This window comes from Podarcis gaigeae, assembly GCF_964106915.1.
Source record: "Podarcis gaigeae genome assembly, chromosome: 14".
NCBI classification, from domain to species: Eukaryota; Metazoa; Chordata; class Lepidosauria; order Squamata; family Lacertidae; genus Podarcis; species Podarcis gaigeae.
The window spans coordinates 31802046-31826536 of record NC_139690.1 but is presented as its reverse complement, the minus strand read 5'-3'; the positions used below and the strand labels follow the sequence as shown (position 1 = coordinate 31826536).

Sequence of the window (24491 nt, the reverse complement as noted above, 5' to 3'; positions counted from 1 at the left end):
GGGACTTTCCCCCTGTTATCAGGAAGAAATCTGAAGATCGTCAGTGAAACACGTTTCCTCTTTCTTTGTTCTCAATGCTACACCTGTATCGCTGAACTAGAAGGCTTATTTTGATTTCTCCAAATACAGTTGGGGATGGGGAGAAAAAAGAGGAACTTTTATAATTCGTTGCTGATTTTTTTTCCTCTTGTAGGCTGAGGTCAACACTTAATAGTGTTTTTAAGCTTAGGAGAACCAGATTTGCTTAATAGATAAAATAACAGGATTATTTTTTTTTAATGGATATTTAATAGATAACTTCCTCATAGACACTCACATCCTTTGAAGGATTAGAGATGTTTGCAAATGGGTAAAATATAGAAAACCCACTGAAGACGGGGGGGTGGGGGGCGCTTGGATGATAGAGGTGGTGGCTGAAAACAAAGACCTAACCAGGTTTGAACTGAATTCCAAATAGCTGGTGGAACTGTCAAGCCATAATAAGATTCTGTGATAAGGAAGGCGCTCTGTGTATGCTCAGAGGTGCCTTCCTCTCTCTATATATAACTATGGAAAATAAATGAATAAACCTGCAAGTGAAGTGCAGTGTCCAATGACACAAAATCCACATCTCCCCACACTGTATTACCCAATATTTGCATGCAGAAAGAGCTGAGAGAGACCTCCTTTTCTTAAACCCCAGAGAGCCATTGCCTGACAAAATAGAATGGGACAAGTGCAAACCTTGCTTCGCCTCATGTGAGGTGGCCCCACTGCCCCACTCCCCACTCTCTGTGCCCTGGTGACAGCTTCCCCCATAGCCTCTTTGTTGGCTCTGGGGCCATCTTGCCCAGACCCTGCTTTAAGAAGATTCTGCCTGCCACTAACCCTCATATGAATTGTGTGGGATGATGTAATAATCATGTGACAAGTTACATAATTAATCTTCTAACCTTCCGCCACAGTGGACGGCCAGACGAATGCCGTCATTTTTGTCAGGAGCCAAACTGCAGGAGAATGGAAACAGAGGTGCAGGTGACGGACGCAATTTGGAACAGAATTTGACACCATCTTACATCTTACAGCCTCGAGTGACAAAATTATTTGATGGGCCTTGAGTAAGATGTTCCTTGAGGAAGTAGGTGGGGAGAGACCACATGGGCTGATTTGCCTCAGACATCAACAAGCCTTGTTATTTCCCTGATAGAACCACTGTAAGCAACTTCGTTTGCATCCCTGGACATTTTAAAAAGCAGATGGTTCTGGGAGCTGGGAACTTTAATTTCCCACAGTGCCCCGGAGCCAGCCCCTGACGACACCTACTACAGCTCACCAAAGTTATTAACCACTTTTTTATTTACTGTTGGCCATCTGGAGACCAAAGTTAATCCCAGGTCTTGCAGCCCCCAACAGGAAGCCTGAAGTTTTCCCCTACCTAATCAATCAGTTTTATTGTGTGTGTACAGTCCACAGACCAATTACAGTCAGTCTGTGGAGTTAAGAGCAGCATGCTCATTTCAAATTATTGTGATTGTATAGAACAAGGCTTGGTAATATGTGGCCCTCCCAAAGTTCTTGGGATATCCATCAGCTCCAGTCATGTATGGCCAGTCATTTGGGTGCCCAGTAACATGTAGGGCAGAGCACAGGTTTGCCTCCCTTCCTGTTTCTTCTTTTGAGAATTCTATCTCACCCTTCTTCCGGCTACTTTTCTTGCGTTTATATCCCAACCTTTCTTCTGTCATGGAACCACAGGTTCCCAGAGAGCCTCCAGGTATTCACCAAACTTCCTGAACTTCAACAAGTTGGTGGCCCCATGTGCCATCATCAGCAGTGGTGGTCCCCAATTTGGATGGCTTTACAAGAGGATGAGACAAATTAATGGAGAAGGCCATCAATGGCTGCTAGCCATGATGGCCATTCTCTGCCTCCACAGTCAAAGGCAGAAATGCTTATGAATACCAGTTGCTGGAAACTGCAGGATTGGAGAGTTGCTGTTGTACCCAGGTTCTGATTGTGGACTACCCATGAAGCCTTCCGGTTGGCCAGTGTGAGAACTAGATAAGACACTGGCTTGATCCAGCACAACAACCTTTCTTTCATTATAATTATATTTATATGCCATGTTTCCTCCAAGGAGCTCAATATGGTGTACATGGTTCTCCCTTGGTTTTATCTTCACAACAACCCTGTGAAGTAGTTTAGGCTGAGACACTCTAACTGGCCCAAGGTCACCCAGTGAGCTTTGGGGCCAAGTGGGATTTGAACCCTGCTCCCCCACTTGCTCTCTGCAGTTCTAATCGCCTGGGATAGGTAAAGATCTGAAAGGGTGTGGCTGCCATTGAACTCTGGTCCTGCTTGTGGGCTTCTTCCCTTTGGGACATCTGTTTGACCACTGTGAGGACAGGATGCTAGAGTAGGTGGGCCCGCTTTGGCCTGATCCAGCAGCCAGACTCTACTTATGTTCTTGCAACAGTTCCAGCCATGCTGGAAACTCCCCAACATGTCCTTAGGGGACAGGACATACAACTACATAAGAATCACTCCACTGTCTGCATCTTAAGACCTGCAGGCTGCTTCAAAGCACACACAGCTGCCAGATTTTTTTCTTTTTATGGGTGGAACCAGGGGCAGGTTTCACCTGATCATGGGGGTGGAATTTGGTGAAGCTTTGGCAGACCAAGTGGGTATTGATACATTTGGAGCCTAGTGAATAAGGATGCAGAGTCAGACCATCTAGCTCACCACTGTCTACACTGATGCAGGGACGCAGGAGGTACTGTGGTCTGAACCACTGAGCCTCTTGGGCTTGCTGATTGGAAGGACCATGTGATGGGATGAGCTCCTGTTGCTCTGTCCCAGCTTCTGCCAACCTAGCAATTCAAAAGCACACCAGTGCAAGTAGATAAATAGATACTGCTATGCCGGGAAGGTAAACGGCATTTCCATGCACTTTGGCTTCCGTCACAGTGTTCCGTTGTGCCAGAAGCAGTTTGGTCATGCTGGCCACATGATCCTGAAAGCTGTCTGTGGACAAACGTTGATTATCTTGGCCTGAAGCGAGATGAGCACCACACCCCATTGACTGGACTTAACCTTTCAGGGGTCATTTACCTATTTGCCTTTTTATACTGACTGGCAACAGCTCTCCAAGGTTTCAGACTTACTTACCCACAGGAACACGGGAAGCTACACCAAGTCAGACCATTGGTCCATCTAGCTCAGCATCGTCTACACAAGGGATGGTGATCCTGTGGTCTACAACTCCCATCAGCCTTGGCAATGTGGCCACTAGCTGGGGGATGTTTGGATCTATAGTCCAGCAACATCTGGAGGGCCAGATTCCATGTGCTTTGTCTACACTGGTGCAGACAGAGGTCTTTCTTAACCCTGCCTGGAGATGCTGAGCAGTGGGAGAACTCCTGGCTTCTTGACCAGGCGTGAAACACACCTGCTTAGATGTACGAGGTTCATCAAGATAGGATGTGGAGGAAATCTAAGGACCAAATCATTCTTCCTTGAGCAGGGGTGGCAAACCTATAGTCCTCCATATCTTGTTAGACCCACAACTCCCATCATTCATGACAATTGACCATGGTGGCCAAGACTGGGTGTTCCTCTAAGGACATCTGGTGGACACCAACCTAGCCAATGCCGTCCTAAAGGCAGACTGGCATTGGGCCTTTCCTTTTCAGCACACATATTCTCCATACATTTCCAAGGAAGAGATATGGAGACTTGTTGATTCTCTTGAGTGACACAGTGATCAAAAGATGGGCTGTTTATGGGAAGACCACCAGGGAAACTAGGCAGAGGGGCTTCAGAAGCTGCATGCTGTAGTCCACATAGCCAGAGCAGAATCCTTTAAGCATCACTGCATTTTTAAGGAATTCACACTTCCTGGATTAGAAATTGAAGAAATGGAAGGGACCGAAAGGATTGCCTAGTCCTACTAACTGCAATGCATGTGGATTAGAGCACAGCTTTCCTTTGGATTCTGCACATGTTGGTATTTTTGGTTTTTTTAAAAAAGCATCTCCAAATGTGTATTAAAAAGCACACTTTAAAAAATGCAAGAATTGTGCGCATGTGGGAGAAGACAGGCATGCGCATGAGTACACAACAAACTGACTCTAGTTCCAAGGCTGGCAGGTGATGATCTCTACTGCCAGAAAGCAGGGAGGAGGAGGAGGAGGGTTTGGATTTGATATCCCACTTTATCACTACCCAAAGGAGTCTCACAGCGGATAACATTCTCCTTTCCCTTCCTCCCCCACAACAAACACTCTGTGAGGTGAGTGGGGCTGAGACTGCAGAGAAGTGTGACTAGCCCAAGGTCACCCAGCAGCTGCATGTGGAGGAGCGGGGAAGTGAACCCGGTTCACCAGATTACGAGTCTACCACTCTTAACCACTATACCACACTGGAAGAAGATGCGGCCCTCCAACTCCCATCAGCCCCTGCTAGGATGGCCAGATGCCAGGGCCAGGATGATGGGAGCTGTACTCCGGAAACATGCAGAAAGTCACAGGTTCCCCATTCCTGTTGTAGAGCATTAAGTAGGACTGTGTAACACAAGCCCTTTCCAGGAGTTCCAAATCCATGGACAATGTAAATGTTCTAATGCAGTGCTTCCCAAACCTCTCCCATTAGAACACTTGGGAAATTGCTGAAGGTTCTGGTGGACGCCTGCATGATTTCTCTGCCTGCTGCAGCAACTCTAATGTACAGCGCTAGCAGCTCTATGGTTTTCTATTGCTTCTTTTTATTTTGTATATGGTAGTACGATTTGCAGCCCGTGGAATTACAGTAAATTTACAATACTTACAATGTGAGAAATAAGACAAGCTATAAAAGTATCAACAAAACAATGCAAGTATTTAATACAGCCATGCCAAGGACGCTCTGAGTGATGATCGTGGACCAGTTTGAGAACCCCTCTTGTAATGAACGCAGGTGTGTTGGGGGTGAATCCTCCCTGCCCATAGATCCACCAGCCACTTTTCTGAATGTCTGATAAGGGTTCATGCAGGGACAGGGAACCCACCACCCTTGGGGGTGCTGTTGGGCTATGATTTCTATCATCCCTGAGCACCGACTGTACTGGCTGATACAATCTGGACTCCAGCAGCCATGTGGCTGGCCAGCAGTCCCCCAGCCATGGTTTGATGCACCTCAACCGTTACAAAATTAGGTAACCGAGTGGCTTCCCTTTGAGATTCGAAACCCAACATTAAGTCCAAGTGCTCTTAATTTTTTAAAAGCATAATCTGGAATGTATGTCAGAAATTAAACCTTAGTGTCAATCTATGCCCCCAATGAGCCCCGCCCCCAGAAGACAGCCCTGTCACCCAAGGGTTACCTTGCACGCAATTTAAATGGAAAGAGCACCCCACAGTGCTTGGAGGGGGGGCGTAGAAGAGCCTTTCATTTCCTATTCCCATGGGAACGTCCCATGCACAAACGGATATCTTTTTTCAATGAATATATCAGCGACTGCTGGATAAAAGGCATTTTTTTTTTAATTTTATCAAATGGACCTGTACAAAAGTTAGCAGTACTTAGTCAAAAGCTAGTGAACAGAACAGATAACAACAGACGACCTTCAAACTTTACAGAAAAATAGATTGCATAAGGAGCTGCTGCTGCCCCTCCCCGCTTTGTTTTCCCACCTCCCCCCAAATTCCCAAAAGGCAATATGCAAAAAAGAAAGAAAAGAAAGTAGAAGAAACACCTTTCAGCAAAACGGAAACAAAAACAAAAACCCCCAAGAATATGAAAACGTAGAAAAGATAAGATAACCTCTGAAAGTTTTAAAGATTTATAAAGTTTTCTTTTAAAAGGCACAACGTTACCATTAGAGTTGGATGGTTATTATATGCTCAGCATACAATGGAACAAAACATCAACGAAATATTAGTCTACATCTAAAAAACTAACCAAAATATAGTGGAGAACGTTTTTTATTTTCACAGCTTTGAAGGATGACATCTGGTCCCTAAATAGGCAACATTAAAGTGAAACTCAATCTGTAACTTCTGCTTAAAATGTAATTTCTCAAGAACGAGCTGTGCTCCCAGCACAGTCCCAAAAGCCAATGATGCCTTCAAATTTAATTTAATATGTTGAAACTAATTGGCATGGGGAGGGTATGCTTATTGCCATTTTCCTTTTTCCACATTCATGCTGGAGAGAGAAGGGAGCTCTTCCAAACTAACATTTGGCCTGTTTTTAACCATTTCCAGGAAGGAATAGGCATGAAAAACCGTAACTAGGAACTGGTTAAACCCTGTCAATATTTTTGTTTTAAGAGACTCTCGAGACACAATTGTTGATCATTCCAGGACCAGTCCTATGGAGTTTCCTCCCTCTCCCGTAATACTGGACCTTCGGGAGGGGGTTACCGTCCTTTGGATCCCATTGGCAAAAGGCTCAGTGTTCCTTCATACAACCGATAATTGTCTTTTTAGGATTCTCGACCTCATGAGATGGAGAGGGTACTGCCATGAGCCTCAGTGGCTTTTGGGGGACAGGAAAAGATAGCGACCAATTCATGGAGGGCTGGAGCTCTCAGGGACTATAAGCCCCAATGGCAAAAGAGAAGCACCATAATCAGAAAAAGTCTACCTGTTAATTAGAATCATAGAACTGTAGAAGGGATCTTAGGGTCATCGAGTCCAACCCAATAATAGGTGTTTAGGAGGAATCCCAGAGAAGGACATTGAGATCGTTGTTTTATCAGCTCCCAGCAGCAGCTGGCTAGTTTCTTTCATTAATAGAATCCTAGACCTGATGAACCTCATTTCTGGCCCGACACAGTCAGAAGTAAATATATGTTATTTATAACTTAGTATAAATGTTATAATAACTCCTCCTGAACAAATTATAAGGAAACACCACCAGTAATGATTCTTTTGCTCCCTGCTCCCCCTGAAAATTAATCCATCACTTCCCTTCCATAATATCCTTCCATAACCACTTTAATTATTTTGAGAAGTATTTCAGATTTGCTTTTAAGACTGGCTGAACCAAAGCACTGCACCACCTTCTTTTTAAGGAGCAGGAAAACCATCTTTTCTCCACTAGTTTATGCTCCTTAAAATCTCTTTTTTTAAAAAAAAATCTACTTCTTGCACAGAATTACTTCATTAATTAAAAAAAGACAAAATTACACAGAACATAAATACATATTTAACAGATTTACCCCAAAACAATGACAAAAAGACACTTTTTTCTGAGCTTAACATACTTTTTTTTTAAGCTTCTGAACAAAAATGTTAATTACAGCCAAACCTTGCTTAGAAGAACTCTTGATTACAAATCAAAGGAATTCTGACATTAGTTGGTTGGTAGGTCCCAAAAGATTCTCGAGTGGTCCCTCAATATTATTAAATGATTAGGATTTTTAAAATCTAGGTGGGTTCTGTGCGCCAAGGCCGACTCATCCTCACATTGCAATAGACCCCGGAATGCCTTTGTCGTCTCCTTGTTAACTTTGCACTGTCCTGCGTACGAATTGTGGCACTTCTCTTTTAAGTCCTCACAGAGGAGTTAGAATATACTGTCCTTCATGTATTCAAAGGAAACCATCAGTCCAGATGCTTTATTAATTATTATTAATTATTATTATTATTAATAAAGAAAATAGAACTCTTGTCTTCTGGAAACTTTTCAAAAGGGTTTTGGAGCAGATGGCCAAGTCATTACAGAAGAACAGGAGGCACTTGGGACAGGGGAAATGGGGGTGCTCCTTTCATGGGCTGCGCCTTCTTCATTCCATTTCTGAACTTGTGTAGTGCATACTTTTTTTGGGGGGGAGGGGGTCCAGGGAAGACCTCAGGTCTTCAACAACTCCTTCCGTCCTTCTCAAGGCCTTGTCAGAGTTGTGTAGACCGGCTGGTCCCAGTTCGCGGTGGGGCTGTGCGAAGGAGGGATGGACAAGCTGTTGAGGATCGGGGTGGCATACGGCCGGCGCGAGGAGTGGAAGTATGGGTACTGGTAGAGGCTGGAAGCGTATCCGGGGTACGGGTTGTAGTAGTTGGAGCTTTGGAGATCTGTGTAGTCGCACTGGGAACTGGAGAAAGAGGCCGTGGCCGTGGCAGAGGACACAGTAGTGGCACACGCCTGGGCAGTGTAGGAGCCGTAGTCGGAGTGAGTCGGGGAGCTGTGGGACTGCTCACTGTAGTGGCTAGGGCTCAGCTGCTCTGTCTTGATGTGGGGCCTCTGCTGCCCACTTTCGTTGGAGGGAGGCGAGGTGGTGGGAGGGCTCTTGTGAGTCCAAACCTGGGGGGCTCCAGCCCCGCTGCCGCCGGTCGGGTGGGGGTAGGCGGGCCCGTAAGACCCTGCCGCAGAGTTCTGCCCGTGGTCAGGCGGCATGGCAGAGTGGCCGTTGAGCGGCAAGTACTGGTCAAACTCGTGGACGTCAAAGGTCTCCATGTTGTTGATCACCTCGCTGCTCAGCTCAGAGATGTCGACGTTGCTGAAATCGATGTTCTGCCGGCCGCTCTCGACTAGGCGGCGCCCCTCATGCTTCATCTCCTGCTTGCCCCCGTGGTGGAGGTCCGTCTTGGGGGTGGTGGGCGGGGTAGGGGGCCCGTGGGTCTGCCCTGGAGACAAAGCACATTTCAAGCCATGTGAGCACTGTTCAGAACAAGCCGTTTCAAGCGTCTTGGGTTAGTGGTCACTTGGCGCCAACATCGGACCCAAAGGAAAACAGGGATCACACAGAATCTCGGGAGTTCAGAAACATCTGGAGGCTCCCCACTCTGGTCTATACCAACCAGAGGGGGCTAGCTGGTTGACTGAGGGGTCAAACCAGACAAATAAGTCAGAGATCCACAATCTGATCTCTTGCCGTAGCTTAAAAGCAGTTGTAGTGAAGGCTAGAGTTGGGACTGCCAAACACCAACCTTCTCCCCCATTTTGCTGATCTATAATTTCTCCTAGCTACCAAAGACTCTCTTTAAGTAGCGATGCAAAGGAGTGGGCCCTGCATGGAATGCAGATGCCGAAATGCAGAGTTACGCTGGTTTGTGGTCGTCTTTTTCTTTCACTGCAATGAATGGGGCAGTCACATGTGAAAGTTCTCCATAGATATGGAAGCACACACAGTCCCCCAAAATGATAGAACAAGCACTCTTCCCTGGGCTCAGCATCGAGACAAGATTCCTGGGGTAACCTCTGATGCTCTGACACATATTACCCAGGCATCAGATGGCTGACATATGCTGGCCATGGCAACCTTGAAATCAGTAACTTTGAGGGGCATGTGATCACTTTGAAACACTTTTAGATGCTCTAAATGTTTTGAAATGTTTTTCTTTAATTGCTTTGGAAAAAAATTAGCTGGCTTTTATGCATTTTAAGTATGTTTATGTATTGTTTTAACATTTTGATGTTTGTCACCCTGGGCTCCTTTGGAAAGGCAGGGTAGATATTTAATACATGATTAAGTCTGGAGTGGGCAGTGGTATGGTTGGGTAATTTTAGATGCTAGATTCGGGGGGGGGGGAGGGCACTGAATGCTTTAGATTGGGGTGGGCAAACTTTCCCATCTTCCAAGATGTTGTCACACTCCAGCACCCACCAACCTCAGCCAATAGAATCATCTCCAAACTATGCAACTTAATTTATTATTATTCTTATTCTGTGAAATTTGATTATGGCCTTCCAGATTATTTATGTCTAATTATTGGTTGATGCAACATGGAAGGCACCCACAACCTTGAGATTTCAAACTATGTCTCCTCCGTATTTAGATGGGAGACATGCTAGAATATCTGTCCGTCAACACTGATGTTACTTGCAGCCAGGCAGAGGTGGAAACTATTCTGCGGTGAGAATTTTATCGCTCCCCACACAATTCTCCAGGGAGTGATTTCTCCAAGGGATTCTTCAGACAGTTTCCCTGTTCTGAATATTATGGAACAAAATATGTTGCCTGCTGATAAATGGGAGAAAATTATGCAAGGCTTCTGTGCCTGTTTTAGCAGCCCAACATACCACAGGAGATTTTACTGCTTGACATGGGGAACCACTGATGCGAAAACGTACTTCGCAATATAACTATCTGTAATTTTTCTGATGACCGGTGGTTTTCAGCAAAAATATCTGACAGCCCTGGGACAATGAGAGTTGGAATTCAATAACATCTGGAGGGCTCCAAGTTCCCCAGGCTTGCAGATGGCTTCCCAGTGGGACATCTGGTTGACCTCTGTGAGACCAAGAGGCTCTTTTGATGCTCACTTCAAAATGTGGTCAGGTCTCACTTTGCTGCCTTGGGGGACCCTCCTTCCCATTGTGCTGAGAGGTGCCCTGGATGTTTGCCCAAAGAGCTGCACTGACAGCGCCACTGAGTAGGAACAGCAGCAAAGAACGGAGAGCTGTGAAGGGAATCCCTGCGGGGGGCGGGGGGTTGCAAGGAAGTGTTGGGCAAGAGACAGGAGTGTAGAAGGGAGAGTGAGGAATGGGTTGGGTTCTCCCTTTATAAAGTCCACTGGCAAAGGGAGAACAGGAGAGACCACATATAATCCAAAACGTTCCCTGTCCAATCTGAGGATGCTAGGGATTGATCCAAAAAAGATTCTCTAAACTGTAGCTAGATCCCTTCCCTTTTAAGGAAACTGTATCCTGTCATTATGTTTAGATGTTGTTTTCTCTAAGGACACAGCCACACCAGACACTGAAAGCACTGCACTGCGCTACCACTCTAAAAGGTCAAGGCACGCCCCCCCCCCATAATCCTGGAAACTGTAGCTTAACATTCTGAGGGTTACAATTCCCAGACCCCTTAAACTACAGTTCCCAGGATTCTTTCAGGGAAGCTATTTCCTTTAAATGTATGTGGTAGATGTAACTTAATTGCTTGGCAACTGGGAAGAGCATTTGAAAAAAGGTGAAATGGCACATGGCCTTTCATTTTTTAAACTATATACTGCATTTTAGCATTGTGTCTATAAATTGTTTTACTGTTATACATTGTGAACAATTACATCTTGAGTGACTTTTGCAGCCCTCTTGGTGTTTCCCATTATAAATCTGTCGCCCTCCCCTTTCCTTACCTGCGTGGTCACTGTGGTGGTGAGTTTCGCTCATGGATCCCAGACCAGTGTCTGCTTTGTAGATCTGGTTCCCACTGTGATGACTCAATTCGGCTCCCGAATCAGAATCGCTTTGGCCTGCCTTGACGCTTTTCCTCCTGCGTGGCTGATATTTATAGTCTGGGTGGTCCTTCTTGTGCTGGACTCGCAAGCGCTCGGCTTCTTCGACAAAGGGACGCTTCTCACTTTCACTTAGCAAACTTTTGGAGAGAAAAAAAAGAGAGATTAAAATCATTGCTTCCGTTCGAAAACTAGATTACTGCAATCTAATTTCTTTACTTCGAGAGCTTCTCGTTCTCGAAGCTACCAGCATAAGTTTGACCAAACTGCGGGAGGCAGTGGAAGACAGGAGTGCCTGGCGTGCTCTGGTCCATGGGGTCACGAAGAGTCGGACACGACTAAATGACTAAACAACAACAATCTCTTTACGCCATGAGTAGGCAAAGTAAGGCCTGGGGGCGGATCTGGCCCAACTGCCTTCTAAATCTGGCCCGCGGATGGTCCAGGAATCAGGGTGTTTTTACATGAGCAGAATGTGTCCTTTTATTTAAAATGCATCTCTGGGTTATTTGTGGGGCCTGCCTGGTGTTTTTACATGAGCAGAATGTGTGCTTTTATTTAAAATGCATCTCTGGATTATTTGTGGGGTATAGGAATTCGTTCATTCCCTCCCCCCCCCAAAAAAAATATAGTCCAGTCTCCCACAAGGTCTGAGGGACATGGACCAGCCCCCACTGAAAACGTTTGCTGACCCCTGATTTACGCAATACATGTCTCATGTGTGTTGGTCTGGAAAGCTAAGTCAAAGGTCACACTTGTGCCCCAGTGCAAGTAAGGAGAGCATTTCTCTTACTGGAGAATGCTACCACATCATTTTTCCAGTCTTAAAATTCAATTTTCTACATCAGTTTGCAATTAAAAAAAAAGTATTCATGAAAATTCATTATTTTAGTGCATCCCCCCCATGTACATGTTTGCATGCAATTCTGTTTAATATATGCATTTTTGCAAACCAATTTCCCCCTAATACAATGTGCTTTTTTAAATTATTTTAACATATGCATTTTATTCACATTTTGTGTATTTTTATACTCATTATTTGGCTGGAGGACTGTATTGCAAAATCCAGAAAAAAAGTACAAATTTTGAAGGACGGCTGTTTCAATTTGTGTATTACTTCAGAAAAATGCAAATAAGGTAGGTTTGCGTTTAATTGCAGATTGGACTGAATTTCTTCCCCATTCCCAGATATCACATCACAACATGGGCTTCATATTTAACAGGAAATTGTTTTCATGTGTTTTAGTAAAATTTTTCAAAAGTTAAAAATTTAGATGTTTAACAGATATTTCAAAGTGAGTTAGAACAGAACAATACTATGCATGTCTACTCCCGTTAAGTTCAAGGTTTATTTTCAGATAAATGTGTATAGGACTATATAGAAACTCCGGAAAAAACCACTCAAAGCAGAAAATTCCAGTTGGAGAGCTTTGACATTCTGCTTTACTCTCATGTGAAATTTGTAAGACTTGAATGTTCAGCTTCAGCTGAATTCTGCCTTCACTTCATGAGGCCCTTCTGAGGATTCCTCCTCAGTATGATGAACATGGCATGAAGGCATGGGGCATGGCCTTTCCAATGGTGGCTCCTTGTGTTTGAATTTCCTACTAAGGTAGGACCTCGGTCTGGGGGGCCCCAACCTCTTTATGCTTTCAGGTGGCTGATTGACACATTGTTTTCAGCATGCTTTTGAAGGAGGAGACACTGATCAGTCCTGATCTTGCTATCAGTAAATATTCTTTAGTGATTTGCTACATGTGTTAATTTATGATTTTGTTAATTATTTTTGTCTGCGCAAACAGCAGTATAGCAATTATCTATATAAATAACCACATATAATTTGGAACTCAACACCGACTTTCTGCTCCTGAACAGAATCCAGTTTTCCATTAAAAAGGGTTTAATGAAATTATATACAGCTCCTACCAGTTGTATATAACAGATCAGATTTCCCATCACTGCAACGAACAATACCCAAGTTAAACATTATTTTACAGGCGAGTCTTTCGAGTATTTCCAAATCTTTGGAATGTATTCTTTAATCTTTGTTACAAGTTTCAGAAATCCTGAACCACAACAATATACAAAATGTTGGTTTTTTCTTCTTCTCTAGTCACTCTACCCTTCTCGTTTTACATTATTTTATATCCATCAAGCAAACTTTCCAGGCAGAGAAGACGAGTGCAATTTCAGTGTAAACTTGTTCAGGTTGCAATCCTAAATCCATTTAGCATGGAGAAAGCTACATGGGACTCAATTAAATCTACCTTTGAGTAGACGTGTATAGGATCCCACAGTAAAAATACAATCTGTTGCACACTTATTTGGAAGAACGAGTCCTACTGAATGTTTGTGGGAAATCAGCATATAAATAATCTTAAGTAGCATTTACTTAGGAGAAAACATCAGAGGATGGACTGCTATATCTTTATTATTCCTATTGCTATTACTGCCAACTGATACTTCATAAAAAAGACTTCTATTCTAGTGTTTCCACTTAAACCAATACAATTAAAATGTATTAGATCCTGATCACCACACAGCCTTGCTTGCACTCCCATGTTGTAGCTGTTGGTTTGACCCTCACCTTTTTACAGGGAAAAATGGGACCCATATACTGTCCCCCTCATAAGCTGCCCTTGTGGGTTTGGCAGGTAACTTCAATTTAAAACCGCTGTTGTTGTGGTGGCATTAATCACACTGTTCGACTGCGCAGTTTGGGAAAAAAGATTTGCATTCAGCGGCTGGGAGCCGCGAGTCAGAGAGGAGCCCAAGGTTTTGTTTTTAAGAGTCCTTAGCCTTCCCTCCAGACTCCAGGAGGAGAGATTACAGAGAGATGAAGGCAGAGGGGTGGGGGAGAAACAGTTTGGGGGAGGATTTGAGGAAGAAGGGAAAAGCAAAGTAGCCATACCAAAATGTTACCCTACAGCAGTGAAAAGGGTGGGTTTGGGACACGCATATTTAAGCACCAACACAAACCAGGTTACAACAGCCACCACCTTCCTCCATCCCCTGAGTTTTAATTTTATCGTTGCAGCTCTCCTGCATTTGGTCTCCATACATGCTCGTCTGTTCCATATAGGAGGCTTACACCATTTCAAAGTCTCTAATACTCTCTTAGCTGACAAGAGGACTTGCAAACTAAATACAGTGGTACCTCGGGTTACATACACTTCAGATTACATACACTTCAGGTTACAGACTCCGCTAACCCAGAAATAGCACCTCGGGTTAAGAACTTTGCTTCAGGTTGAGAACAGAAATCGTGCTCCGGTGACGCAGCGGCAGCAGGAGGCCCTATTAGCTAAAGTGGTGCTTTAGGTTAAGAACAGTTTCAAGTTAAGAACGGACCTCTGGAACGAATTAAATACTTAACCCGAGGTACCACTGTAATGGTCAGCTTGAGCAAATGATGATGATGATGATTTTTAAAGCCCTTCCTTTGCACCTGCTAGCATTTTCCTGTCCCTGTACCCCCTTCTCCCCATTGCACAGGCATCTCTCCCCTGCCTCTTCTACCAAACTTTTGATCCATAGAACTTTTAACAATTCACGGGAAAACACGGACCCTGAACCACAAAGTTCAAACAGCACAATCTTAGGTATCACTACTCAGAAGTAAAGCTCACTGCTTTCAACCAGACTTATTCCCAGGTATATGTGTGTGCATAGCATTGCACTGTTAGAACACTATTAGCTCTTAGCGAACACCAAGGGTTATACCCAACCAAGTTCTACTGAACTTAATTTAGCAACGTCCATTAATTTCAATGCATCTACTCTGAGGAGGGCTGGCATTGGCTACAACCCAGAGTATGCAGAGGAAGTGACAATTTTTATTTTTGCAAATCTTTCCAGGAAACTACTTGATAATATTTGCAGGAGACAAATAAAAGATAACAGGCAAAGCATATGCCACACATTTAATTTCCATATGTTTATACGGGGAAATTCCATTTAACTATGAAAGGCTTAAACAAAGGGAAGATACTGCTAAATAATATGAGCCCAGACACTTGTGTGATATCCAGCTAAGTCAGACTACCCAAATCAATAAACTAAACTTACTTAACTCCTTTCATTTCAATGGGTCTAGCTCCAAGTACGACTAATCTTGTACGTCACTCGTTATTTCTAAAGCACCACAAACGCACGAGCAATTTAAATTCGTGCTTATACAACCAACAATCCTCATCCAGCCAATGCGCCACATCACATCAGATCCAGGGGCTCAATAGACTTGCTGTTTTCACTGGCAACCGGCTATTACCAAAAGGGAGGACAGGCAAGAGAATCATAGAATTGTAGAGTTGGCCTGGTCTCCTTTCGAAAATCAAGTTCTCTGCAGCAAAAAGCCATTTTCCGCAGTTGTGAGAGGCCGGCAATTTTTATTTTTTTCAAGGAACAGAACAAGCTGCCTTATACAGAGTCAGATTGCTAGTCCATCCAATTTAGTACTGTCTACAACGCCTGGCAGGGACACGGGTGGCGCTGTAGGTTAAACCACAGAGCCTAGGGCTTGCCGATCAGAAGGTCGGCGGTTTGAATCCCCACAACGGGGTGAGCTCCCGTTGCTCGGTCCCTGCTCCTGCCAACCTAGCAGTTCGAAAGCACGAAGTGCAAGTAGATAAATAGGTACTGCTCCTGTAGAAAGGTAAACGGTGTTTCTGTGCGCTGCTCTGGTTTGCCAGAAGTGGCTTAGTCATGCTGGCCACATGACCCAGAAGCTGTATGGCGGCTCCCTCGGCCAATAAAGCGAGATGAGCACCGCAACCCCAAAGTCGGCCATGCCCAGACCTAATGGTCAGGGGTCCCTCCCTTTACCTTTACAGCGCCTGGCAGCAGTCCTCCAAGGATTCAGGCACAAGGACATTCCCAGCCCTCCCTGGAGATGCTGCTGGAGATTGGATTTGGGTTCTTTTGTGTGGAGAGGAGATGCCATGCCCTTGAGCTTCTGCCACCTTAAAACACAGGGGGTGCCCAAAGGGGGCAGAGGGGCAAGTGTCCTGAATGCTGAACTCCTATCATTGACATAAGCTATCGTTTTTCTCTCTCGCCCACCTGGAAATATAATTTGTCCTTTTCTGTGCCCTCCAAGAATGTTTTTCCGGTGCCGCCACTGCTTTTAAACAGGAGAGAAAGAAGTAAGATGGAATGGAAATCTGAAACCGCACACCCCAACACCAGGAGCCAAACAAACCTCCCATATCCCCCTCTCAAATCCCCTTTCCCGTGCTCTGCTCTGTTTACAAACAGCAATTTCTGCTCCTACATTCTGGCGTCCTTGGATAACACTAATCAGTTACTGGGATACTGGACATTCCCTAGTTAGGGGACCAGGTCCCCACTGTCCCAGAAGATTGGCTTGAGATTCACCTGGATAAACAGAAACACAACTGTGTGCAGAACAAAAAAATAAAGAAATGGTTCCTGTTATGAGAGACGATTGCAGCAGCCGAAAGGCTCCAGGCTCCCAAGCCTCAGGAAATAATTCGGTTCTTCTAGAGGAACCTTGACATGTTTGGCACTAGACCAAAATGCTGTTTTTTTTAAAAAAAAAATTCATTTGGGATCAGCGGAAGGTTAAAAACAGACTCTTCGTTTAAAGGTTGGGGGGTTGCAAACTGGAAGAGGAAAAGTTACGCGACTGCAAATTGCTTTAGCGAGTAAGTCATACAGCTCAGGAGCTACTGATGCTAGAAGTGACCATTAATTATCAGTGAATTTCACTGGACTGCAAACTGTTGCCAATAGATTACAAATAGTCACAGCTGGCAGCAGAAGAGGTTCTGGTGCCAAGGGCAGAAAAGTTCAATGTGGCAACCACCTCACCCATTAAATTAACCTGGGAGCTGAAGCAGGAGTGCCATTTCAGGTTCCACAGGGAGAGGCAAAGATTCACAGCAATGTTCAAAGGCACAGATTTCACCTTGGATATGCTTAAGATTAAACTGCAAACGCAAAAACAAAAAAGAGTGCATATTAAGAGCTTTCCCTGGCTACGCTTTAATACCTTATAGCAGAAGTGAGCAGACTTCATGCTTGCGGGAGCTACTCAGAGTGTTTTGCTAGAACCCAGAGCTCTATCAACTGGAGCCAGATGCTCAAGACATTTACTGAAAATAAAAGAATTATGAGCCCAGGAATTCGGTTTTGAGTACCAAAACTGACCTGTGCTCACATTCCTCCCAAACCAAAAAGCCATTCCTATTGAACACATACAGCTTTCATCATTTCAGCAGCATAGTTTAAGAGAAGAGTAACTCTGTGGTTGCCATTGTTTAAACAATTAGAAGATATTAAGATGGATAGGAAACTGCCTAATACCAAGTCACACCCTCCGTTCATCTAGCTCAGTATTGTCTACACTGACTGGCAGCAGCTGCCCAAGGTTTTTAGACAGCGAGTATCTCACAGCTCTACCTAGAGATGCCAGAGATTGAACCTGACACCTTCTGCATGCAAGGGAGATCCTCTACAATTAACCTATGGTCCATTCCCTGGAAGCCAGAAATCCATGACATCTTCAGTTCACCCCAGTTCAACCAACAGACCCTGATCTACTTTCTGCCCAGCTCTGATCTAAAAGGAACAGTGCTCAATTTTTGTCCTTTCCATCCAAATATTACTTTTCTTCCTGATTCCGCGAGAATGAGGCCATGATCCTAGACTCATTTACCTGGGAGTAAGGTCCATTTGCCTCAGCGGGGCATAAATCAAAACAGTGATATATAGGATTGCAGTGGGGGGATATTTCATATACTCTTTCACCTTGTCTGCAGCTATCATGGGGCAGTGTGCAACAGCATCCTGGTCGCTCTATCTTCCATACCATAAGCTAGGCTGAGAGAGTGACCAGTCCACCATCAGCCGCTGAGCTGCAGCACTGAACAGGGATGTGAACAACAACTCCAAACCCTTTGCTATAAACACGGACTGTGCGTAAGTCTTTGGACGCACACATTATTGGTGCTTTGAACAGGAAAGAGCGGGTTTCAATACCATGGCTTCTCCATTTGTGGCCCACTCCCTGCTCAGGTACATGTGCTTACTGGGAACATACTGAAACTGCAGTCCTAGGAAAGAGGCCCCACTGAACATAGCTCTTTAACAATGTACACCTTCCGAGCAAACTTGCATCAGATGGCACTGTTATGTAGTATTATGCCACCAACCTTAACACTGCATCTTTTCGGTTCTGGATCGAGCACACACAACTATTCCGCAAAGGTTTTAAACTCATTATACGTCAGAGCACATTGTAGCCAAGCATTGCATAAATGCATCCATGCAAATCCAGCTGGTCGAATAGGAGAGACACTAAGAGGCTACTCCCTAAAGCTCCAGGGGTGTGTTGCATTGCTTTCAGCTGTGCCCGCCCTGCTCTGAGCAATAATCTTGTTGCTGTTGTTTTAAAAAAGAGCTAAAATAATAAGGCTGTCAGTTGATCGGGTGCATCAGTGTACTTGGCTGCTCTAGGCTACTAAGTCAAACTTCCCAACTTGTTGACAAGGAGTATTTTAAAGGCATCCTGGAAACAGAGGCCAATAATTCACATGCACTTAGGTAAAAATGATTGGATGCCTTGCCTGCTGACAGCCAAGGTGCAAACTAGCTCCACTGGGAACCATCCCGTGTCAAAACTGAAGGGAAAGTCGTATGTGGTATCAGAAGTGGGATGATCCATTTACACACACAGCCCATCTGATGAGTGACTCAATCCTAAAACAAGGAGCGACAGCATGTCCCTTTTGGGGAGATGGGTGTGCATGGTGACCTCATTCACAGAATTGGAAGGGACCAAGAGGATCATCTAGTCTAACTGCAGGGATCTGCAGGGATCTTTCACCCAATATGGGGCTTGAACCCAGAACCCTGGGATTAAGAGTTTCATGCTCTACCAACCAAGCTATCCCTCAGGAATATATGCTTGTGGACTGGCTCCACTATATTCACTGGTACCTACTTTGATGTAAGGGGAGCTTTAGCCTCAGAGGGAATATTAAGCAGAACAGCTCGGAAAAAGGCAAAAATCACAATCCCCTTCCAAGGACAAAAAGGGTTAGCTTCTGACAATGATGTTATAGATTTCCAGCCTTATGAAAAGGGGCTGGACTAAATGACTCATGGTATCCCCTCCACCTCTTACACTAGACTCCAAGCACATATGTTGATCATGCAACTATCCCAGAAACGGTGCCCAGCACATGAATCAAATGCAGACAGATGTCCTTTTCATTTAACATTGACGACACTAGGCCAGTTACACTGCATGTGATCGCACTTTCAATGCTGTTTGTGCCCGCAAAAGTCTTGGGGCAGATGCACTGCTGTGTTTCCAATCTGCGCATACTCTGTAGCTTCCTCCTGAAATCCTGTAACTTTTTATGCCACAAATGTCTCAGGGCGTGTCTCCTGCTTTTGCTGCGCTATAATGCAAGAGTGCAATAAAACTGGGGAGCCATCACAGAGCTACTGCTACAGCAAAATGACGCTTGGATGGTCCAGTATTTAACCACCACTAATGCACTACTGTTGAGTCATCGGCATGCTGAAGATCACCAGTCTGGTGGGGCTCACAGCACAGGCAATTGTTAAAGGAATGAGCTGTGAGCGACAAAGAACCCTCGATGAAATTTCACTTGAGTCATAATAAACTCAGTAGGGAGATTTCTTGGGCAAGCCACTATTCTCTCAGCCACAGCCTCTGCAATATGGGAATAATAATACTGGACTACCTTATGCAGCTGTGGCAAAGATTAATGCAGAGATAATATAGGCACCACACTTGAAATGGACTGTATCAGTACTATGTTGTAGTATTACCATCTTATCAAATTACATTCTTTGCAGCAGCTACTGAGAAAACATGAGCAAGTAATCTAGAAGGAAAGCGCTGGCAGATTGCAAAGGTGGTTCACTAATCTGACAAAGCCAAGTCAACAGTTACTGCTGGCACGATTTATTTTTGCTACGCAGTTTGATATTCCACGAGGACTGGCCAGGTCAGTCGCTGCTGCTTCATGTATTTGCTGCAGGCATTCTACTTCTTTTGGACCCTTTGCCACAGCCTTAAAACCGCATGCAATAAATACGGCACAGTCAATTTGATTATTACAACCTGGAGAGAACGCATTGTGGGACTAGATGATCAATTTTATGATTCTACTATCATTAAGTTCAGTGGCTACGGAATGGGGGGGGGACCTTCTCCCCCATTTCCTTATCCCTTCAAAGTGAAAGGAGAGAGTTGAGACTGCTCTGTACTAGTACCATCAAAGAATAGTGAATTTATTATTTACATTAATAATAATGCAAGTAAGGTTTTTTTAAAAAATTAAAAAATGTGGCGCTGGGAGGTGGTACCAGTTGCATTTTTCATTCAGGATTTATATTTGTTATTCCTTCAAAGTACCATATTTTTTGTTCTATAAGACTCACTTTTCCCTCCTAAAAAGTAAGGGGAAATGTTTGTGCGTCTTATGGAGCAAATGCAGGCTGCGCAGCTACCCCAGAAGCCAAAACAGCAAGAGGGATTGCTGCTTTCACTGCGCAGCGATCACTCTTGCTGTTCCGGCTTCTGAGATTCAGAATATTTTTTTTCTTGTTTTCCTCCTCCAAAAACTAGGTGCGTCTTGTGGTCTGGTGCGTCTTATAGAGCGAAAAATACGGTAATTGGTTACATGAAGGTATCATTAAAACCTTTTTTTTTAAAGTGTTGACATTTCTAACTAAGGGTCCAAGTTTAGTAGTCCAGGAGCCTAAAGGAAAATGCAGTAGCTTTAACACAACTTTACCCTGTTGCCACACACCCAATGTCCAAATGGGAAACGGGCCATAGCTCAGTGGATAAGCATCTGTTTTTCATGTAAAAGGTCCTCGGTTCAATCCCCAGGTAGGGCTGGAAGGGAATTATTTCTGAAACCCTTGACAGCATAGACAATACTGAACTAGGTGGACCAAACAGTCTGAAACAATATAAGTCCGCTTCCTATGGCTTTCGTTTTCCGAAGCACAGGCTTCGGAACAACCCAACGCCTCTTATGAGCAAACCCTAACAGAAGTAGACTTGGTCTGAAAATACCACATGGAAATGTCAACAGATTCACTCTCACACCCACAAAGGTGTCAAGGGTAGCACTGCCATCCTTGAGAGGAAAATAGACACTAACCAAGAGACAAAACAAACTCCTGTGGCACCTCGTAAAAACCAACAGAATTGTTAGGCATATGCTTTACAGGCACAGACCTGCAGATGAAATATGTCAGCCTACGAAGGTTACACGAGATTCTTGGTTTTGACATGAAAACGGCGCTCTTCTATTCCTTATGAAGAGGCAATGAAATGGGTCTTTAAAAAATGCAAAGGAGTATTCCCAAAACCCTGGAGTGCTGCTGCCTGTCAGGGCAGACTTCACTGAGCCAGTCTGGGTTTGGCCCGCATCCTGTTCACACATTACTGGCACTAATTAAAGTTTTGAATTTTTAAATAAATAATAGGAAATAAGTAATAGATTGATAGCTATTTCTTCCGAAACAGGAGGAGAAAAACTGGCAGAGCCAAGAAATAACCCATTGGGCACCCGTACATTGAACTAAATCATACCCAATTCCCAAAGCCTCTAAAGAAAAATAAGAATATTTGAATAGTGGGCCCTTCACAGCTCTGAGGAGTGTGCCCTTTTAATATCACATTTACTGGTGGGGGGGGGGATAGCCCTCCAAAGTGTGCAATGCTTTGGGAGAGAAACATTTGGGAGGAAAGGGGGGCCACTAAGTAGGATTTTCGCCCACGCAACCAGACAGCTGGATGCTTCAAGGTTGCTAGGAGGCCACTGCAGCCTTCAAAGCAATGCCGTAGCACACCTCACATGCTTTTCCACCCAGGCAGTGAGGCACAAGTGAGATCCACACTGCTCTCAGCAATCATCAGAACTGCCAAGACAGAAGAGGCAACCTTGAGAGGTTTGGGGAAATTTGGGGGTGCTTTGGTGGTGGGTAGGTTTAAAGTGCATGCCTTTCAAGTAGCAGAAATGTCCCTGATTTGAACCTTGATGTTTCTTTCTCCTCCCCCCCCCCTCCACACCAGCTGTCCCTCATTATGCTGCCTGTGCCTTTGATTTCCACCAGGTGTTCCCGGACTTTGGGATTTATCAGCCGAAGAGCTGCTGGAGACTCTACTGGGCCCCCCACTGTAACAGCAAGAGACACCCCAGGTGATTTGAAACTTGGGAATGGTTAGGAAATGTTTCATACAGTGCTCCTTTGGGAAGAGACATCACTAACTCCATAATGCCCACAAAAAGTGACTCCTATGACCTCCCTGGTTTTTTCAGTCCGTTTCCCCCACTTCCTAATCAGTCTCTCTTACAAGCAGCACAAACTTCAACAGAATTTTTTTTGGACATAAAATGCTGGGGGGGGGGGGGAGAGTTCTGCTAATTTTAATTGGGAAGAAATAAGTTGTTTTTGATGGAATTTTTTGAAAAGCTCAGATGCCTTCTCTCCCCGCCCCCCAGTTTATGTTTCACCTTCTTCAAACCTGGAGATCCAGAAAAACAAACATGAAATTGAGTTCAAATGAACCCTACTCCATCTACATTAAGGATAGGTTTGGGGAGAGAGAAATTGAACGCCATCTAATCTCTCCAAAGGGGCCTTAATACCCATAAAGTCTTAATTTATGTACTTAAATTCATACACTGCCCGTACGCCGTTAAATGTCTGGAAAGTTTTCCAACCACACTACAGCAAGCATAAAGAAATAGTGTGTCAGAGTAGGAACTGGGAGAACAGGGTTCAAACCCACTCTGCCATGACATTATATTTACTGGAGCACCTTGGGCTACCTTTTGCTAAAAGAGGGAGGGATAAGCTAAAATACAATAGCGGACCAAAAAGTAACACGATTTTAAGATGGGTTGGAGATCTGCTGCCCAGGTGCTGCGGGGAAAGCAAAAAATGTAACATACACTCCTCCCCCGAAAAAAGGGAAGGATACCCCAATCTTAAAACCTCGCTTTAAAAAAAAATGCTCCCACTGGTGTTCTAATGCAATTAATTTGTCATTAATCTGTTTCGGACTGGAATCCCACACTATGTGCTTGAGCGTATTCCTCGGAAGTAACTCCCATTCATTCCCGTCGGGGCGCGTTAACTCTAAAGTGAAAGGTCCCTGGCCGTCACCTTTCCTTTCTCTGCGCGTATTTCCCTGGCAGGCGCGACCTCTCTCCCCACCGCGGGCTGCTGCGCTCCGTCCGCCCAGCCCAGCCCCGCGCGCCCCGGCCACTCACCGCCACAGCTTGCCCAGCGTCTTGCTGAGCTCGGCGTTGTGCAGATGCGGGTATTGGTCAGCCAGCTTCCGCCGGGCGGCCTGCGCCCACACCATGAAGGCGTTCATGGGCCGCTTGACGTGCGGCTTGGCTTTCAGCGCCCCGTTGCCGCGGACGGGCATGGGCACCAGGCTCCAGTCGTAGCCCTTCAGCACCTGCGAGACGGCGTCGCGGATGCACGCCGGGAAGCGCTCGTCCACGTCGCCCGGCTCGCCTTTGGGGCCGCCGCCCGGGCGTTGCGAAGAAGCCGAGGGCGCCCCCGGGGCTCCCTCCGAGCCAGCGGGCGACGACGGCGCGTCCGAGTCCGAGTCCACGTGGGACATGGAGCTGGCCGTGCCCGCGGGGCTGCCCGGCGCCTCCAGGGCTTTGGAGTGCTCCTCGCTCATGTTCAGCATCGGCGGCGCGCGAGTAGAGCCGGCCGGGAAGAGCGGGGCGCCCCAGCAGCGGGGCCCAGGAGCCAGGCACGGGCCAGCCGGGAGCGCACGGTGCCTGGAGCGCGCGATGGAGAGGCAGCCGGGCGCACGACGCCAAGCTGCCTGCCGGGCGAAAAGCGACGCTGGGCCAGCCGCAGCAGCAGCAGTAAGAGCCTCCGGAGCGGAATCGGCAGCCGCAGCAGCGCCAAACGCGCAAGTCCCCCCCGGTGCGCTAAACTCTCCCGTGCGCAAAAAGCGGAGCTCTCCAAACGCGTCCTCTTCGCAGCCACCGACGTCGCCAAGTAGAAGCCGAGCGGCGAAGCCGGCCAGCAACTTTCTTTGAGTGCGGGGCGAGGCAGCCCCTCCCCTCCCGCACTTCCGATTGGCGGCCTCCGACCGTCTCATCTGCATAGGAGGGCGGGGCTTTGACCCTTTCCGACTTCTTAAAGAGGCAGCCGCCCTTTTTTTTTTTTGCTTTCCAAAAATGAGGACGGTTTTCTTTGCTGCGCTTTCCCCGTTAACCCCCTGAGTACCGCCTCCCTCTGGCGGGGTGGTGGGGGCAGTCATGCAGAAGATATTTCTCTCCAGCATCTCCTGCTCCGCCCCCC

At 45.6% G+C, this 24491-nt stretch overlaps 1 protein-coding gene across 1 annotated transcript; it reads right to left on the bottom strand.

Annotated features, from left to right (window-relative positions):
- Positions 1–5483: 5483 nt before the first annotated feature.
- On the bottom strand, positions 5484–24348 carry SOX8 (SRY-box transcription factor 8). The gene is made up of 3 exons (XM_083710852.1): positions 23432–24348; positions 11040–11278; positions 5484–8585 (listed from the first exon to the last, which is right to left on the bottom strand). Exons 1-3 carry the CDS (start codon positions 24292–24294, stop codon positions 7846–7848), a joined length of 1842 nt encoding a protein of 613 aa, XP_083566978.1. The 5' UTR covers positions 24295–24348; the 3' UTR covers positions 5484–7845.
- Between the last annotated feature and the right edge of the window lie 143 nt (positions 24349–24491).